General features: G+C 46.6%; 3 protein-coding genes across 3 annotated transcripts in view; all 3 read left to right on the top strand.

Moving 5' to 3' along the window:
- The window catches only part of TSPEAR (thrombospondin type laminin G domain and EAR repeats), a 161,733-nt gene that overhangs the window by 103,670 nt on the left and 38,774 nt on the right, over positions 1 to 19,289 (top strand). The window lies entirely within an intron of this gene.
- On the top strand, positions 4,961 to 5,939 carry LOC139034827 (keratin-associated protein 10-8-like). The gene has a single exon (XM_070466870.1). The coding sequence runs from the start codon at positions 4,994 to 4,996 to the stop codon at positions 5,609 to 5,611; it is 618 nt and encodes a 205-aa protein (XP_070322971.1). The 5' UTR covers positions 4,961 to 4,993; the 3' UTR covers positions 5,612 to 5,939.
- LOC139034825 (keratin-associated protein 10-8-like) lies at positions 15,437 to 16,405 on the top strand. Its single transcript, XM_070466868.1, has one exon. The coding sequence runs from the start codon at positions 15,437 to 15,439 to the stop codon at positions 16,166 to 16,168; it is 732 nt and encodes a 243-aa protein (XP_070322969.1). The 3' UTR covers positions 16,169 to 16,405.

The raw sequence follows: 19,289 nt of genomic DNA, 5'->3' as shown, positions 1-19,289 counted from the left end.
GTGGTGTTGGAAAAGACTCTTGAGAGTCCCTTGGACACCAAGGTCAAGCCTGAATATTCATTAGAAGGACTGATGCTAAAGCTGAAGCTCCAATTCTTTGGCCACCTGAGGTGAAGATCTCAGTCATTAGAAAAGACTCTAATGTTGGGAAAGATTCACGGCAAAAGAAGAAGCGGGTGGCAGAGGGTGAGATGCTTAGATCACATCATCGACTCAGTGGGTGTGAATTCGAGCAAACTCTGGGAGATAGTGGATGACAGAGGAGCCTGGCATGCTGCAGTCCATAGGGTCACAAAGAATTGGACTTCACTTACTGATTGACCACCAACAACAATCCAAAGCTTAGCGTCTCAATACACCTGATAATGATGAAGTATCAGAACCTCATCAGGGTCACTGCCTGGGAAGGATCAGACTGTGTGTGACCAACTGAACCCATCGCTCTGGCTGTTTAGACTTTTCTTCCTCTCCTTCTCACCTACACCTGCCCAATTCCCCACGTGTTCCTGTATGTTTCCTCACTTGGGCCTTTGTCTTCTTTCTTTCTGGTTTTTCTTTTTAAGATTTTTTTTTAACCTGGACCATTTTTAAAGTCTTTATTGAATTTGTTCCCACGTTGCTTCTTTTTTATGATTTGGTTTTTCTGGCCAAAGGGCGTGTGGGGTCTTGGCTCCCTGACCAGCGACTGAACCCACACCCCATGCACTGGAAGATGGATCCTTAACCCCTGAACCTCCAGGGGAGGCCCCTCATTTGTCTTGTCTCTTTAAATGTTTCTCCAAGAGGGAAACATGCGTAGAGTGTTTTCCAAGCTCTTGTTTATGTGAAAATACACTGTCGTTCTCTTTACTTGAGAATGATATAATGGGCTTCTCAGGTGGCACTAGCGGTAAAGAGTTGGCCTGCCAATGCAGGAGAAAGATGTAATAATTTGAAAATAGGAAACGTCAGCTTCAGTCCCCAGTGTTTCCCTTGAAACTCTTGCCTTTCACTGTTTGGTGGGAAAGGTCGGGGGTCCGCCCAGTAATAGTTCATCTCCAGCCCAGACTGTAGGCCGATTTTTCCTGCCTGGAGATGGAGCTCCCTTCATTCAATTCATTTAAAAACTGCCAATTTGGAAAACTCAGCAGTGGCCACAGGACTGGAAAAGGTCAGTTTCCATTCCAGTCCCTAAGAAAGGCAATCCCAAAGAATGCTCCAACTACCACACAATTGCACTCATCTCACACACTAGCAAAGTAATGCTCAAAATTCTCCAAGCCAGGCTTCAACACTACGTGAACTGTGAACTACCAGATGTTCAAGCTGGTTTTAGAAAAGGCAGAGGAACAAGAGATCAAATTGCAAACATCCTCTGGATCATCAAAAAAGCAAGAGAGTTCCAGAAAAACATCGATTTCTGCTTTATTGACTATGCCAAAGCCTTCGACTGTGTGGATCATAATAAACTGTGGAAAATTCTGAAGAGATGGGAATACCAGACCACCTGACCTGCCCCTTGAAAAAGCTGTATGCAGGTCAGGAAGCAACAGTTAAACCTGCACGTGGAACAACAGACTGGTTCCAAATAGGAAAAGGAGTACATCAAGGCTGTATATTGTCACCATGCTTATTTAACTTATATGCAGAGTACATCATGAGAAAGGCTGGGCTGGCTGAAGGACAAGCTGGAATCAAGATTGCTGGGAGAAATATCAAGAACCTCAGATAAGCAGATGACACCACTCTTATGGCAAAAAGTGAAGAAGAACTAAGGATCCTCTTGATGAAAGTGAAAGAGGAGAGTGAAAAAATTGTCTTAAAGCTCATCATTCAAAAAACAAAGATCATGGCATCTGGTCCCATCACGTCATGGCATAAGGTTGAGAAAGTGTGGAAACAGTGGCTGACTTTATATTTTTGGGGGCTCCAAAATCACTGCAGGTGGTGATAGCAGCCATGAAATTAAAAGACGCTTACTCCTTAGAAGACAACATTATGAACAACCTAGATAGTATATTAAAAAGCAGAGACATTACTGTGCCAACAAAGGTCTGTCTAGTCATAGCTATCGTTTTTCCAGTAGTTGTGTATGGATGTGAGAGTTAGACTATGAGGAAAGCTGAGTGCAGAAGAATTGATGCTATTGAACTGTGGTGTTGGAGAAGACTCTTGAGAGTCCCTTGGACTGCAAGGAGATACAACCAGTCCATCCTAAAGGAAATCAGTCCTGAATGTTCATCAAAGGACTGATGCTGAAGCTGAAACTCCAATCCTTTGGCCTCCTGATGTGAGGAACTGACTCATTTGAGAAGACCCTGATGCTGGGAAAGATTGAAGGCGGGAGGAGAAGGGGACGACAGAGGATGAGATGGTTAGATGGCATCTCTGACTCAATGGACATGAGTTTGAGTAAACTCCAGAAGTTAGTGATGGACAGGGAGGCCTGGCGTGCTGTGGTCCATGGGGTCGCAGTCGGACATGACTGAGCGACTGGACTGAACTATCTGAATGTATGTTTATGGTGGGCTCTAAAATTCCGATGCTCTTGAATTCATGAGGCCCTTCCAGTCCAAACACATGCACCTTGGTGCACTCAGCTCAGAGTGGCTCGTGTTCAGCCCTGTCTTTATTGTCTTTTCCTAGCTCTTCCTTCTTCCCTGTTAGCAACTGAGTGATCATGTTTGGTGTCAGCGAAACACATGGTCTGTTTACTACATTTTCTCTCATCATATTTGAGGATTTATGCTTTACCTCTGTTGGGCTTCCCTTGTGGCTCAGCTGGTAAAGAATCTGCCTGCAATGTGGGAGACCTGTATTTGATCCCTGGTTGGGAAGATCCCCTGAAGAAAGGAACGGCTACCCACTCCAGTATTCTGGCCTGGAGAATTCCATGGACTGTATAATCTATGGGGTCGCAAAAAGTCAGACACGACTGAGCAACTTTCACTACACTCTGTTGGAGTAAGAAGTGGCACCTCACTCCAGTATTCTTGCTTGGAGAATCCCATGGACAGAGGAACCTGGCGGGCTACAGTTCCATGGGGTCACAAAGAGTCAGGCATGACTGAGCCCCTGAGCACGCATGCATACTTTACCTCTGTGGTTTGGAGGAACTAGCAGTGTCTGTGCTGAAAACCACAGAATTGATTTTCTGAGGGGTTAAGTTTTCTCTTTCCCGCCTCTGTTGTAAATTTTCAGCACAGCTGCCTTGTGGTAGATTTCCTTGGACACATGCTTCCTTCTGCATCTAGCACTGAAATAGGCCTGGGGGAAGGCCTGGATAAGAGCCTCGATCCTATGTACAGACGGCTGGCTTCCAGTCCCAGTCATGATACTTTGGGCTGTGTGACCTGGAGATGGTTCCTTAAGTTCTCTGTGCCTGGGTTTCCTCATCTATTTACAGAAACTTCCTTGCTGAGTGGATGTGAAATCAAGTGACTTGGCAGGTGTAGAGCATTCAGATCACCACCTGGCCTAGAACAGGTGCTCAGACAGTGTCATCTGACCCCACAGCTGTGGTCAGGGCCACCGTGATGACCACTGCTCAGATGTCACTGTCTTCCCCAGAGTCAGCCTTACTGACTTTCTGTTTCAGGCTCCCTGGGACCACATCTTCTTGTATCCACAAGGAAAACCAACTCTTGCCTGAGCTTTACTTTTGAGTGTTGCCTCGCATCCTCGAGTCTCTGCTGCTCACACGTGGGGTCTCCAGGAGGAGACCCTCCCTCTCTCTGAGTCTTTCAGGGCATCAAGCTTGAGGAAGACAAACTCGGCAAGAGGGGCAGATTGCTCGGCTGAGAAATGTGGGGTGCACAGGGTGTGCTATGAATAGTTGGGTTTGGGTGAAAGGTTGATGAACGCGGCCCCTGACTCAGACACCTGTGAGCGCTACTCCCTGAAGAGGTCTCCTAACAGATGCCACGTATCACCACGCTCCATTAACGCTCCTCTCAGGCACACTGCCTGGGCTGCAGGGGACTGGATGTCCCATTCACCATGCCTCCTACTGACAGAGAGCTGCTGGAGGTGGGGTGCCAGGATCTCCCAGCAGCCCCTGCTGAATATGACCCTCACCTGGTTCCACGGTCACATCCCCTGGACCACTTGTATTTTACAGACATGCACATGTCACTTTACACCTAAATTTTAAGATGTGTAAAAGTGAAAATAATATTTAAAGTACTGTACTTCAAACAGTGAAGAGGGAAATGGCAACCAACTCCAGAATCCTTGCCTGGAAAATCCTTGCATGGACAGAGGAGCCTGTGGGTTGCAGCCCATGGGGTCACAATGAGTCGGACACGACTGAGTGACTAACACAGACACCTCAAACAGGAGAGCTGGGACATCTAAATTCACCAATTAGAGACATGTTCACCTCTAAACCTCACTCAGCATTGTTCCTCTTGTTCAGTTGCTCAGTCGTGTCCCACTCCTGTGACCCCATGGACTACAGCACAACAGGATTCCCTGTTCTTCACCATCTCCCAGAGCCTGCTCAAAGTCATGTCCATTGAGTCAGTGTTGCCATCTAACCGACTCCTCCGCTGTTGTCCCCTTCTCCTCCTGCTTTAATCTTTCCCAGCATCAGGGTCTTTTTCAATGAGTCAGCTCTTTGAATTAGGTGGCCAAAGGATTGGAGCTTCAAGTTCAGCATCAATCCTTCTAATGAATATTCAGGGTTCATTTCCTTTAGGATCTTACCTCAGATATTTTCTATATCTTTTCTGGAGCCAAACAACGGAGAGATGGGAAAACATGCTGCAACATGGGATATTTATACTCACAGGTTTAATGAGTGAAAACTATTGTGGAAACCACGCCAGCACTAATGAGGGGCTCCTGCAGCCAGCTCTCAACCCCAACAAGGAAGGGAGGGCCTGGGAGTCTCCTGTGGGGACAACACAAGCCAGGGGCCAGGTATAAAAGCCCTGCATCCCCAAGCACCTCACACACACAGCTCACACACTCACACACACTCAAACCCTCCTCCAGCCCCACCGCCTCCACCATGGCCACCTCCACCCTGTCCGTCTGCTCCAGCGACCTGAGCTACAACTGTCCAGAGAGCTGCTGCGAGCCCCCCTGCTGCGCCCCCAGCTGCTGCGCCCCGGCCCCCCGCCTGACCCTCCTCTGCGCCCCAGTGAGCTGCGAGTCCAGCCCCTGCTGCCAGCCAGCCTGCAGCAGCTCCTGCCTGGCCTTGGGCTGCAAGCAGTCTAGCTGCCAGCCCTCCTGCTGCACCTCCTCCCCCTGCCAGCAGGCCTGCTGTGAGCCCGTCTGCTGCAGGCCCGTCTGCTGCAGGCCCGTGTGCTGCAGGCCCGTCTGCTGCGAGCCCGTCTGCTGCAGGCCCGTCTGCTGCACTCCTGTCTGCTGCAGGCCCGTGTGCTGTGAGTCCTCCCCCTGCTCAGCCTCCTTGTGCTGCCAGCCCAACCCCTGCTCCTCGGTCAGTTGCAGACCCTCCTCCTCCGTGTCCCTGCTCTGCCGGCCCGTGTGCCGCCCCGCCTGCTGTGTGCCCACCTCCTCCTGCCAGCCCAGCTGCTGCCGCCCGGCCTCCTCTGTGTCCCTGCTCTGCCGGCCTGCGTGCTCCCGCCCTGCTTGCTGCGTCCCTGCCTCAGAGCCCTGCTGCTAACCTGGCATGTGACCCCAGAGCCAGCCAGGCTCAGGTCCCGCCTGTGACTTGATCCTCTGTCCCGACCTGTGCTGGGTGGCTGCCCTCACTAAGGAGAGCATCCCCAATGTCTCCACTGTCCTGAACAACTGACCTCTCACTCCTGCCCCAGGAACCCCGACCTCAAGGCTTCCTGGGGCTCCTGCCTCCCACGAGTCGCCTCCAGCTGTCTCTGCGTCACCTGCCCCCCTACGCATCCAGGTCCTCTCTCTGGGTCACCTGGCCTCAACTTCCAACCTGTCAGCGATCCCTCAGGCACTTGGATAAATAAATTCACTTCATCACCTGATCTGCTCCCTTCATGTGATTCTCTGGTGGGGTGGGTTTAGGGGTGGAAGGAAACACACAGTTGTGACCTGACACTAGTCTCCTCCAGCTGCGCGTATCTCTGGCAGTGAGTGAGTGTGTACGTCACTCAGTCGTGTCCGACTCTTTGAGACTCCCATGAACTGCAGCCCTCCAGGCTGCTCTGTCCACGCCATTCTCCAGGCAAGGATACTGGAGTGGGTTGCCATTCCCTTCTCAGAGGATCTTTCTGACTCAGGGATCGACCTGGATCTCCTGCAGGCAGGTTCTTCACCGTCTGAGTCACAGGGGAACCCCTGGCAGTAAGTGACTGAGACCCCAAAGGGCAGGGGCCTGACTCCTCCGGGTAGGGTCCCCAGGTGGGGCTCCCACTTCTCCAGGAAGTCAGTGCCTGCTCTGGCCCTGGCCCGCGGCTCGTCCCCTGCAGACCTCTCATGGTCTAGGGGTTTCTCAGGCTCCCTGGACTGTTCCTGCCCTCTTGAAACATATGGGCCAACTGGCCCCTTGAGTCCGCTCCATGTGGGTGGCCCAAGGACCCCACATAACATAACGTGCATGTGGCTGGGGTCACCCCTTTTGTTCCACCAGTGGGTCTGCACTTTTAGCAGAAATGTGGTGGTGGGGGAGGCCTGCTCTAACCGTGTGAGGTGAGAGGGCCTGGATGACCTTCCCACCTGACTGATCCAGACAGCTCACAAGGTCAGGACACAAGGAGCTTGAGATTCTGGACTTGAGGAGGACAGCACAGGCCCACTTGGGAGGGAAAAGAAACAGAGTGGGCCTCACAGCGGCCCAGCTCACCACCTCAAGAGTGGTTCCAGGACCCAGGCCAGAAACCCAGGTGGAGCACCATGGATCCCTCAGTTTTAGAGCTGGACTGCGATATGGGGGCAGTGTGGGGCAGCTGGTGTCTGGAGCCAGGGTGCCAGAGAGAAGAGGGCTGTTCTGAGGAACTCCCCTGTCCACGGAGGATCTCCCTTTAGTGTCCCCTAAGAAATGATAAGCAAACAGGTGTGAGGCTGAGCCTGGGAAAACTCATAAACTTAGCTGGACTGATTCACAGAGATGAAAGAGAGCCTTAAAAGGACCTGCTCCCACCTGCTTGTTGGAAATGTTCATAATTCTCAGGACATGGGTTGGCTCTTCCGAAGGATTGCCTCAACTCTAAGATAAAATAGTGGGAATGGAAGAGAAGAAATTAGCACAGACCCTGCAGATATTAAAAGGGAATGCAATAAGCAATTAAGGTGATATGGACTCATTCCTCGAAGACACAAATAACCAAAATTCACTTAAATTTTAAATCACTCACTTAAATCCATGGCACTCCATCTGGGTTTCTGGCCTGGGACCTGGAATCACTCTCGAGGTGGGGAGCTGGGCAGCTGTGAGACCCCCTCTGTTTCTTTTCCCTCCCAGGTGGGCCTGTGCTGTCCTCCTCAAGTCCAGCATCTCAGCCTCCTTGTTTGAGATCTCCTGAATTGTCCTGTATCAACTTAATATATCTTGTATTTTAGGTCAGTTTTAGGTTCAAAGCAAAACTGAGTGGGAAGTACAGAGCTCCTATGTATCCCCATCCTCACACATGCACAGCCTACCCCACCATCAGTATCTTGTGATTTGACGCATTTGTTACAAATGGGCTACATTTGTTATAATGGATAAACCTACACTGACAGGTTAATACCACCCAAAGTCCATAGTTTACATTAGAGTTCACTCTTACTGTTGCTAAGTTCTATGTGTTTTGATAAATGTATTATAACACCTATGGAACAGTGTTATAACACCTATAAACATTATGGAACAGTTTCCCTGCCCTAAAAATCCTCTGTGCTCCATCTATTCATCTCTTCTTCCCTGCTAACCCCTGGCAACCACTGATCTTTTTACTGACTCCATAGTGTGTCTTTCCCAGAGTGTCATATCCTTGGAACCATCAGGAATGGAAACTCTTCAGATTGGTTTCTTTCACTTAGTAGTGTGCATTTAAGTTTCCTCCATGTTTCTTCATGCCTTGATAGCCTTTTTAAAATTTTTTTATTGAGGTAATATAGTCATAACACAAAGTTTACAACCTTAACCACTTTAAAGGGTACAGTTCAGCGTTATTAAATACATATATAACCTTGTGTAACCATCACCATTATCCAAACACAGAACTCTTTATCTTGCAAAACAAACTCTATAAACATTAAACGACAGTTCGCATACTTCCTTTCTCACAGCCCCTGGAAAGCATCATTCTACTTTTTATCTCTAAAGTACTTCATGTAAGTGAAACCTCAACATATTTGTCGTTTTGTGACTGGCTTATTTTTCTTACCATAGTGTCCTCATGGTTTATCCATAATAGTGCCAGATTTACTTCCTTTTTAAGGGTGGATAATACTCCATTCTGTGTGTATACCACATTTTGCTTATCCATTCATCTATCAGTGAACACCTGAATGGCTTCCACTTTTCAGCTATTGTGAAAAATGCTTCTATGAATGTGGTTTCCCAAATATCTCTTCAAGATTCTGCTTTCAATTCTTTTCAGCATGGACCCAGTAGAAATACTGGATCATACAGTAATTCTACTTTTAATTTATTGAGAAACCATCACACTGATTTTCCACGTAGCTGTACCAGTTCACGTTCCCACCAACAGTGTACAAGTGTTCCAGTTTCTTCACAGTATCACCAATATTTATGTTTTTTTTTAAAATAAATGGTCATTATACTAGGAGGTGTCAGGTGGCACCTCTCTGCAGTTTTGATTTGCATTTCTCTAATGATTAGTTATATTGAGTATATTTTCATGTGCTTATTGGCCATTTGTATGTCTTCTTTGGAAAAATGTCTGTTTGTGCCCTTTGCTCATTTTTGAGTTAGGTTTTTGGTTGTTGTTATTGAGTTTTAGGAGTCCTCTATCCATTCTGGATATCAGTCTCTTATCAGATATATGATTTTCAAATGTTTTCTCACATTTCTTTGGGTTACCTTTGTTCTCTGTTGATACGACATTTTGATGAAAAATATTTAAAATTTTCGTGAAGTCCAGTTTTTCTATTTTCTAATGTTGACTGTGTCATTGGTGTCATATCCAGGAAATGACTGCCAAATTCAAGGGTGAAGGTTCGTCCCTTTTTTCTTCAAAGAGTTTTAGAGGTACAGGTCTTACATTTAGATTGAGGGTCCACTTTGAGTAAATTTTGTGTATGATGTTAGGTATGGATCTAATTTCATTCTTATGCATGTGAATATCCAGTTTCCCTAGAACCATTTGTTGAAAAGACTGTCTTTTTCTCCAGTAAATGGACTTAATGCCCTTGTCAAAAATGATTTGACCTAATGTGTGAGGGTTTATTTGTGGATCCTGTATTGTCTTCCATTGATCTCTATGTCTGACTTTGTGCCAGGACCACTCTATTTGATTACTGTTGCTTTGTAGTGAATTTTGAAATCAGGAAGTAGGATCCCTCTGGCTTTGTTCTTTTTCGGGGTTTTTGTTTTGGTTTGGTTTTTTTTTTTTTTTTTTTTTTGGTTATTCAGGGTCCCTTAAGATTCCATATGAATTTTAGAATGAGTGTTTTTTATTTCTGCAAAAAGTTATCCAGATGTTGATAGCAACTGCATTAAATATATAGATTGCTTTGGGTAGTAATGATATCTTAACAATATTAAAGCTTCCAATCCAAAAATATGTGGTGGCTTTCCATTTACTTATGTCTTCTTTCATTTCTTTCAACAATGATTTATAGTTTTCACTGTAAAAGTTTTGGACCTCCTTGATTAATTCCTAAGTATTTTACTTTTTTTATGATATTCTAAATGGAATCATTTCTGTAATTTCCTTTTATGGTTATTCATTAGTAGTGTATAGAAATGCAACTAGTTTTTTATATATTGACTTTGTATCCTGCTGTTTTGCTGAATTCACTTATGAGTGGTAATGGTTTTGTGTGTAGGTATGGAATTTTAAGATTTTGTACATATAAGGATTATATACATATAACATCTTTGAACGGAGATGATTTTACTTCTTCTTTTTCAACTTAAATGCCTTTTATTTTTTCTTTTGTCCAGCTGCTCTCCTAGAACTCCCAGGACTGCTGAATAGCAGTGGCAAAAGTGGGCAACCTTGCCTTGCTCCTGATCTTAAAAGAAAAGCTTTCAGTCTTTCAATGCTGAGTGTGATGTTTCCTGTGGGTATTTATTATTATTATTATGTTGAGGCAGTTTCCTTCTAGTTTCAGTTTGTTGAGTGTTTTTATCAAAAAAAGTGTTGAATTTTGTCAAGTGCTTTTTCTGCATCAATTGAGATGATTCTGTATTTCCTCCTCCATTCCACTAATGTGGTGTGTTATATTCATTGATTTTCATATCACTCCTTCCACCCTTTGCATTCCGGCAGGAGATCCCCCTTGTTCATGGTGTACAATTCTTTTAATTTGTTGCAGAATTCAGTTTGCTAGTATTTTGATGAGGATTCTTATAAAAGACTGAATGCTTTTCCTCTGAGACCAGGAGCAAGACACAGGTGTCTTCTCTCTACATTCCTCCAACATCATACTTAAGATCACATCTTGTGCAACAAAATAACAAATAAAAGGGTGCATACTGAAGAAATAAAATCATCTCTACTCACAAAGGATGTGATTGTCCACATCGAAAACCCTTAATAATCTACAAAAAGACTTACAGAAATACATGAGGGTTTAGCAAGTTAAAGGATGCAATCTTAGAGTAATAAAAATTAATTATATTTCTTGGACTTCCTGGGAGCTCAGTGGATGAGAATCCACCCGCCAATGCAGGGGGCATGGATTTGACCCCTGATTGGGGAAGATTCCACGGGCTGCAAAACAACGAAAGCTGGTGCACCTCAACTACAGCCTGCAGGCCACAATTACTGAAGCCCACACACCCTCGGGGGCTTCCCAGGTGGCTAAGTGGTAAAGAATCCACCTGCCAGTGCAGAAGACACAGGCGATGCAGGTTCGATCCCCGAGTTGGGAAAATCCCCTGGAGCAGGAAATGGCAGCCCACTCCAGTATTCTTGCCTGGAAAATCCCATGGACAGTGCAGCCTGGTGGGCCACAGTCCACGGGGGTCACAAATAGTCAGACACGACTAGCAACTGAGTGTGCACACATGTACACCCTCTAGAACCTGCAAGCTACACTTACTGAGCCTACGTGCTGCAAGCACTGAAGCCTGTGCACCGTGAGCCCAAACTCCACAAGAAGACACGCCGCTGCAATGAGAAAGCCCGTGTAACGCAACAAGAAAAAGCCCTCACACAGGAATGCAGACCCAGCACAACCAAAAATAATAATAATTAAACAAATAATTTTAGAAACTACTTTTATTTCTATATAATAGCAATAAAAATTGAATTAAGTTTTTTGTTTAGAAGTATATTAGAATAAAAAAATGAAAACAGGTAAAGCTTTACAGAATATGTACATAATGACATCTATAGAAACACTGATGAAAGAAAAAGAAGACACAAATAAGTGTAGAACTAGACCATGTCTATATGTTTAAATATTATTATGATGTCATGTGCCTCCAAACTCAGGCCTCCCTAGTAGTTCAGCTGGTAGAGGATCTGCCTGAAACGCAGGATATCCTGCTTTGATTCCTGGAGATCCCCTGGAGAAGGGATAGACTACCCATTCCAGTACTCTTGGGCTTCCCTGCTGGCTGAGATGTTAGAGAATCTGCCTGCAATGCAGAAAACATTGGTTCATTCTCTGGCTTGGAAAGATCCCCTGTAACAGGGCTCGGGAACCCACTCCAGTATTCTTGCCTGGAGAATCCCCATGGACAGAGGAGCCTGGCAGGCTACAGTCCATGGGGTCACAAAGAGTTGGACACGACTAAGCGACTAACCACAGCACATCACCTCCAAACTGATCTATAGATTCAAAATATTTTCAATAAAAAAAATAGGATTTCTTTGTTGGTATCAATAAGTTGACCCTAAAATTATTTGGAAAGGCAAAGGAGCTTAAGGAGCCACAAAATTTGAAAATGAGGAAGAAAGTTGGAGGTTTTATCCTATCGGACTTCAGTATTTACCATAAAGCTATAATAATCAAGACAATCCAATGCTGGCAAAGGTACAGGCCCAGATGAATGATACAGAAAAGAAAAACAGGCCCACACAAATGAAATCAATTGATTTTTTATAAAAGTACAAAGGCAATTTGGAACAATGGATGTCTATATGCAAAACAAAAAAGTAAACATTGACCCATACCTTAATTTTCAGTTAATGTAAAACTTTAATCAAAATTTATCAGAGACCTAAAGATAAAATGTAAAAGTTTTAAACTCACAGAGGAAAACACAGGAAAAAAATCTTTGTGACCTTGTGGTTAGGTAGAGTTCTTAGATTCAATACCAAAAGCATGATCACTAAAAGAAAAAAAGCAATACCCTGGACTTTGTCAGTATTAAGCTATTGTGTTCATCAAAAAACACTCTTAAAGAATGAAAACACAAACCTTAGACTGGGAGAAAATATTTGTAAGTCACACATCTGACTATAGTACTTGTATCCAAAATATATAAAGAACACTCAAAATCCAACATCAAGAAAAATTAAGAAAGAAAAGGGCTTAAAGATTTGAAGAAATACCAAGGAAGATGCCGGGATGGCAAATAAGCATATAAAATGATGCTCCACATCATTACTCATTAGGGAAGTGCAAATTAAAACCGCAACAAGGTCCCCTTCATACCTATGAGAAAGGCTATAATTAAAAACAATTACCATGCCAGTGTTGGCAAAGATGTAGAGAAACTGGAGCCTTTATACATAAAGTAATATCATAAATGACACAACCGCTGTGGAAAAGTTTGGCAAATAAGTACATTAGAGAACCTCAACATATCACTGGTCTTTGGGGAAATGCAAGTTTGATTTATGCTAAGGTCCTGCTGCTGCTGCTGCTAGGTAGCAACAGTTGTGTCCGACTCTGTGCGACCCCATAGATGGCAGCCCACCAGGCTCCTCCCTCCCTGGGATTCTCCAGGCAAGAACACTGGAGTGGGTTGCCATTTCCTTCTCCAATGCATGAAAATGAAAGGTGAAAGTGAAGTCGGTCAGTCGTGTCCAACTCTTAGTGACCCCATGGACTGCAGCCTACCCGGCTCCTCCATCCATGGGATTTTCCAGGCAAGAGTACTGGAGTGGGTGGCCAGTGCCTTTTCCGATACTAAGGTACTACTGCAAACCTATTGTTGTTGTTTAGTCACTAACTGAAGTGAAGTGAAAATTGCTCAGTTGTATCTGACTCTTAATTCTCCAGGCCAGAATACTGGAGTGGGTAGCCTTTCCCTTCTCCAGGGGATCTTCCCAACCCAGGGATCAAAACCAGTTCTCCCACATTGTAGGCACATTCTTCACCAGCTGAGCCACAAGGGAAGTCCAGAACACCAGAGGGGGTAGCCTATCCCTTCTCTAGCAGATCTTCCCAACCCAGGAATTGAACCAGGGTCTCCTGCATTGCAGGTGGATTCTTTACCAACTGAGCTATGAGGAAAGCCCTGTTTAGTCACTAAGTTGTGTGTAACTCTTGGTGACCCCATGGACTATAGCCTGCCAGACTCCTCTGTCCATGCGATCTCCCAGGCAAGAATACTGGAGTGGGTTGCTATTTCCCTCTTCAGAGGATTTTCCCACCCAGGAAATGGAACTCACATCTCCTGCATTGGCAGGTGGATTCCTAACCACCGAGCCATCTGGGGAGCCCTCACGCCTATTAGAATCGACTAAATTAAAACCTCACAGTATCGACTGTTGGCCAAGGATACACAGCCACGAGAACGTTCACGCATTGCTGGTGGGAATGCAGAATGGCACAGCCACTTGGGGAAAGAGCTCAGCAGGTTCCTATCAAGCTACACAGGCAGTTCCCATCCAATCTAGCTATGCCGCACCTGGGTGTTGATCCTAGAGAAGTGAAAACACAATCACACGAAAACCTGTATACAAAGAACGTTAACACAGGTTTGTTCATAATCATCAAAAATGGGAAGTCATGAAACTGTTTCCCAACTGCCCAATTAACAAATGGTGGGGCACCCTCACCACGGACAGTACCCAGCAGGAAAAGGGATGATCCTCGGGTGCCCACAGCACCACAGCCACTGCATTTTGTGAGAGAAAGAAGCCAGACCCCAAAGGCCACCGGGTGTACGATTCCATGTGTGTGACCTCCTAGAAAAGACACCACTGCAGTCATTTTGAATCAGCACTTGCACTGGGCTTTGGACCGAGGGAGGGGCTGATTCCAGTGGAACAGGAGTTCGGGGCCTGTACGGTCTGGTGGGGGTGTGTCTGCATTTGTCAAAACTCAAAACTCAGAGAACTGCACGTGGCAAAGAGTGGATCGAAGGCCAGAGGGGTAAGGCAGCTAGCAGTACTTGCTTCTACAGGGTCAAGCAATGGACTTCCTCTCCCTTAGTCTACTGTGTGCTGACTGTGTTGTTCTTTATTAATATTTGTTATATTCTGCCTGCCTTTGGGCTTGCCCTTTTTCTGGACCATATACTTTCAAGGTGGTTTTTGTAGATAGTGTACTGGCTTCTTTTCAGAATAGCTGTCTTATCCTAAATGCTCTAATCTCCATCCACCTGATTATACACTTCCCTCAGACTTTCAACATTTGGTTCCACTGTCTTCAGGAACGTTGATTGGCTGAGCGAAGTTGGATGCCAAACTCTCTGGAAGCTTTTAGGCTGTTTCCTCGTATTTGGTGTCAGACATTTCACCAATGTGTCAGATACGCACCGTTTTCCACTCATCTTGTCCTGTGTGTGGTCAAAGTTCCAAATCTGAAGCACCATATCTCTTTCCCTTCTCTCTGGGAAATGTTCTGTTTCTCCCTTTGCTGCCCACGTCCTCTCTCCGTAGACCCCGGCTGATGGAGCTGGACCTTCCCTCCATCCTGCTCTGTGCTTGAGACATGTCTTGGTTCTTCTCACTCGCTCCTTCTCCCTTTGGGCGGTCTGCCCACTGTTCAGCCCTGGTGCTTGAGGGGGACATCCTACAGCAGGTGACAGCACTGTCCCAACTTTGAGCTCTGAGATACCCAGTCACTGAGATGGGGGGTTCACAGCCACTCACCTGCAGAGCCATGGAGACAGCTGGGAGGGGAGCAGCTGGCAGGCACACACGGGTGGGGCTTCAGGACCCTAGATCAGTCCTGTGTTTGCTGAGAGAACCTCACACAGCTCAGGAGTGACCCAGCACTCAACCAGGACATGCATTTTACAAGCAGCAAACTCTTGTGTAGATAAACAAGAAGTAATAAGGGCTCAACACACCAACAAGGAAAGGGAAGCCTCAGGGAGCCTTCAGTTGGACCAACACACACCTGGATGGGGTATAAAAGGCCCAGAGCCCTGAGCAGCACTCACACACTCACTCACTCACACACACTCACATCCTCACCCTCCTCCAGCTTCACCAGCTCCACCATGGCCTTCTCCAACCTGTCTGCTTGCTCCAGCGACCTGAGCTACGGCAGCCGGGTCTGCTTGCCCGGGTCCTATGACTCCTGCACCGGCTCCTCCTGGCAGGTGGACGACTGTCCAGAGAGCTGCTGCGAGCCCCCCTGCTGTGCCCCCAGCTGCTGCGCCCCGGCCCCCCGCCTGACCCTCCTCTGCGCCCCAGTGAGCTGCGAGTCCAGCCCCTGCTGCCAGCCAGCCTGCAGCAGCTCCTGCCTGGCCTCATGCTGCCAGCAGTCTAGCTGCCACTCCTCCTGCTGCACCTCCTCCCCCTGCCAGCAGGCCTGCTGTGAGCCCGTCTGCTGCAGGCCCGTCTGCTGCACTCCTGTCTGCTGCAGGCCCGTGTGCTGCAGGCCTGTCTGCTGCACTGCTGTCTGCTGCAGGCCCGTGTGCTGTGAGCCCGTCTGCTGCACGCCCGTCTGCAGCAGGCCTGTCTGCTGCAGGCCCGTCTGCTGTGAGTCCTCCCCCTGCTCAGCCTCCTTGTGCTGCCAGCCCAACCCCTGCTCCTCGGTCAGTTGCAGACCCTCCTCCTCCGTGTCCCTGCTCTGCCGTCCTGTGTGCCGCCCCGCCTGCTGCGTGCCCGCCTCCTCCTGCCAGCCCAGCTGCTGCCGCCCGGCCTCCTCTGTGTCCCTGCTCTGCCGGCCCGCATGCTCCCGCCCTGCTTGCTGCCTCCCAACCTTGGCCCCGGAGCCCTGTTGCTGACCTGGCACATCGCCAACTCCTTCCAGGGCCAATGCTGACTTTCACCTGAAACTTCTGTAGCCTTGAGCCCAGTCTGGGGTCTCCTTCTGCCCCAGAATTTCCTAGTAGCCACCTGGGCTGGCTCCTGGTTCCCTCCAGGCCCTGAGATTCAGCCAGCATCCTGCTCTCCATCCTTGTAGGTCATGATTTTGTCCTGACCTAGGTGAGGGGTCTGCCTGTTAACAAATAAAGTCACTGTCATGCCATCTCTGTGCCTGGAGTGCATATCTGGTCAAACCCTGGGAAAGACCTTTGTTGTGGACAGTGGGCTGGGCTGGGTTAGAAACCTGGCCTTGAGCTGCGTCCAGGACAGTAACATCATCAGGCTCGGCTCCCCACGCCCTGCTCCTCTCTGCCTGGGTGTCCTGTGGCCATAGATCTACTGCAGCCTCCAGTCCAGAGCATGCTGCTCACCTGTAGACCCTGCATGAAGTGAGTGATGTGGGGGAGTGGGCCCATGTTCAGGCCCCGGGCTTGAACACTGGGAACCTGGGGCCTCACTAGGGACAAAGGAGACCCCGTTTAATAAACATCTGCCTTGAATACGTAAAGCTTACTCCAGAAACAGCGTCAGACAGGCTGGTGCCAGCCGTTCTCTAGTTCCCTGGACATCAGTATGGGTGCTTTCCTCTGTGTGCAGAGGTGTGGATGTTGAGAGCCACATGCAGTGATGTTGGGAGCCTGTGTGAGTCAGGGTTCTCAGAGAAAGAACCAATATGCAGAGATTGATGTTGAGGAGCTAGCTCACAGTTTAGAGGCAGGCAAGACCCACATCTGTATGGTGAGCTTCCTGGGAAGAGTTGGTATTGTAACTACAAATGACCTGCTGGTAGAATGTCTTTTTCCATGGGGGACCTCAGTCTGGTCTCAAGGTCTTCAACTGTTTGGGTGTGGCTCACCCACATTTTGTAGGGCAATCTGTTTTACTCAGAGTCCAATGATTTCAATGTTGATCTCACCCAAGAAACAACTGTGTCATGACATCCAGACATGTTTTCTCAGACAACTGGGCACTATGGTCTGGTCAAGTTGACACTTGAAATTATCCATCACAGGGACCGACAGCCAAGGGAGATGGGGTATTTGGAAAAAGCAGGTGCTCACTGGGTGATGCCCTCAGGAATTCAAGTATTAAGGCAGCTATCCCTCTTGGGAAATACAGGAAGGACGGACATACCCTGGTCCTGTCGGGACAGTGCTGGGTAGGCAAACGCCTTGAGGGCAGTGTGAAGGGCCTTGACTGGGGCCTAAAATGTAATTGTTCCTATTGCAATTCGCATGCATGTGTGCTGAGTTGCTTCAAGCATGTCTGATTCTTTGTGACCTTAGGGACTGTTGCCTGCCTGACTCTTCTGTCCATGAGATTCTCCAGGCAAGAGTGCAGGAGTAGATTTCTGTGCCCTCCTCCAAGGGATCATCCTGACCTGGGGATCAAATCTGTGTCTCCTGCAATTCCTGCTGGCATGTGAATTCTTACTGCTGAGCCACAGGGGAAGCCCAACTATTATAATAGCAAAATTTAAAAGTGAAAAAAGACAGGTAGAGTTCATTTAATTGCATTTTATTCAACCGAATCTATGCAAAATTTTTAAAGAGATGGGAATACCAGACCACCTTACCTATCTCCTGAGAAACCTGTATGTGGGTCAAGAAGCAATGATTAGAACTGGATATATAATAGTAGACTGGTTCCAAATTGGGAAAGGAGTATCAAAGCTATATATTGTAAACCTGCTTCTTTAGTTTATATGCAGAGTCCATCATCCAAAATGCCAGGCAGCATGAAGTACAAGCTGGAATCAAGATGGCTAGGAGAAATACCAACAACCTCAGTTATGCAGATGATACCACCCTTATGGCAGAAAGTGAAGAGAAACTAAAGAGCCTCTTGATGAGGGTGAAAGAGGAGAGTAAAAAGCTGACATGAAACTCAACATTCAAAAAACTAAGATCATGGCAATTGGTCCCATCATTTCATGTGAAATAGATGGGGAAAAATGGAAACAGTGACAGATGCAAGCATCCCACCTCTTTGATCTCAGTCCTGGGAGTGGCTTCCGCTCCTCTAGCTCCTGACAGGTACTGATAAGGAACAGGGGGCTCAAGAGAGATAGGATATAGCACACGGGAATCCTACTGTTAAACATCCCCTGACATGTATCACTTTAACATATCTTGTTTTTTAGGGCAGTTTTAGGTTCAAAGCAAAACTGAGTGGGAAGTACGGAGTTCCTACATATCCCCACCCTCACACAAGCACAGCCTACCCCACCATCAGTATCTTGTGATTTGATGCATTTGTTACAAATGGGCTACATTCATTATAATGGATAAACCTACACTGACATGTAAATATCACCCAAAGTCCGTAGTTTACATTAGAGTTCACTCTTGTTGCTAAGTTCTATGTGTTTTGATAAATGTATTATAGTAACACATATGGACCATTACAGAATAATTTCCCTGCCCTAAAATCCTCTGTGCTCCATCTATTCATTTCTTCTTCTCTGCTAGCCCCTGGCAACCACTGATCTTTTTACTGACTCCATAGTTTTGTCTTTTCCAGAATGTCATATCCTCAGAACCAACAGGAATGGAAACTTTTCAGATTGGCTTCTTTCACTTAGTAATGTGCATTTACGTTTCCTTCATGTTCCTTCATGTCTTGATAGCCTTTTTTCTATTTTTTTTATTAAGGTAAAATATTCATAACACAAATTTTACAACCTTAACCACTTTCAAGTGTACAGTTCAATGGTATTAAGTACATTCATAACCTTGTGTAACCATCACCACTATCCATACTCGGAACTCTTTATCTTGCAAAAGAAACTCTATACACCTTAAACAATTCCCATACTTCCTTTCTCACAGCCCCTGGAAAGCATCATTCTACTTTTTATCTCTAAAGTACTTCGTGTAAGTGAAATCACAAAGTATTTGTCGTTTTGTGACTGGCTTATTTATCTTACCATAATGTCCTCATGTTTCATCCATAATAGTGCCAGATTTACTTACTTTTTAAGGGTGAATAATATTCCGTTCTATGTGTATATCCCATTTTGCTTATCCATTCATCCAT

The sequence above is a fragment of the Odocoileus virginianus genome, chromosome 4, assembly GCF_023699985.2.
Source record: "Odocoileus virginianus isolate 20LAN1187 ecotype Illinois chromosome 4, Ovbor_1.2, whole genome shotgun sequence".
NCBI classification, from domain to species: domain Eukaryota; kingdom Metazoa; phylum Chordata; class Mammalia; order Artiodactyla; family Cervidae; genus Odocoileus; species Odocoileus virginianus.
The sequence above is the reverse complement of the archived record's forward strand: the minus strand, read 5'-3'. Positions and strand labels throughout refer to the sequence as shown.

What these genes read in the sequence shown, in the direction of transcription:
- LOC139034827 (XM_070466870.1), top strand. Translation starts at nt 4,994, where the DNA reads ATGGCCACCTCCACCCTGTCCGTCTGCTCCAGCGACCTGAGCTACAAC.
- LOC139034825 (XM_070466868.1), top strand. Translation starts at nt 15,437, where the DNA reads ATGGCCTTCTCCAACCTGTCTGCTTGCTCCAGCGACCTGAGCTACGGC.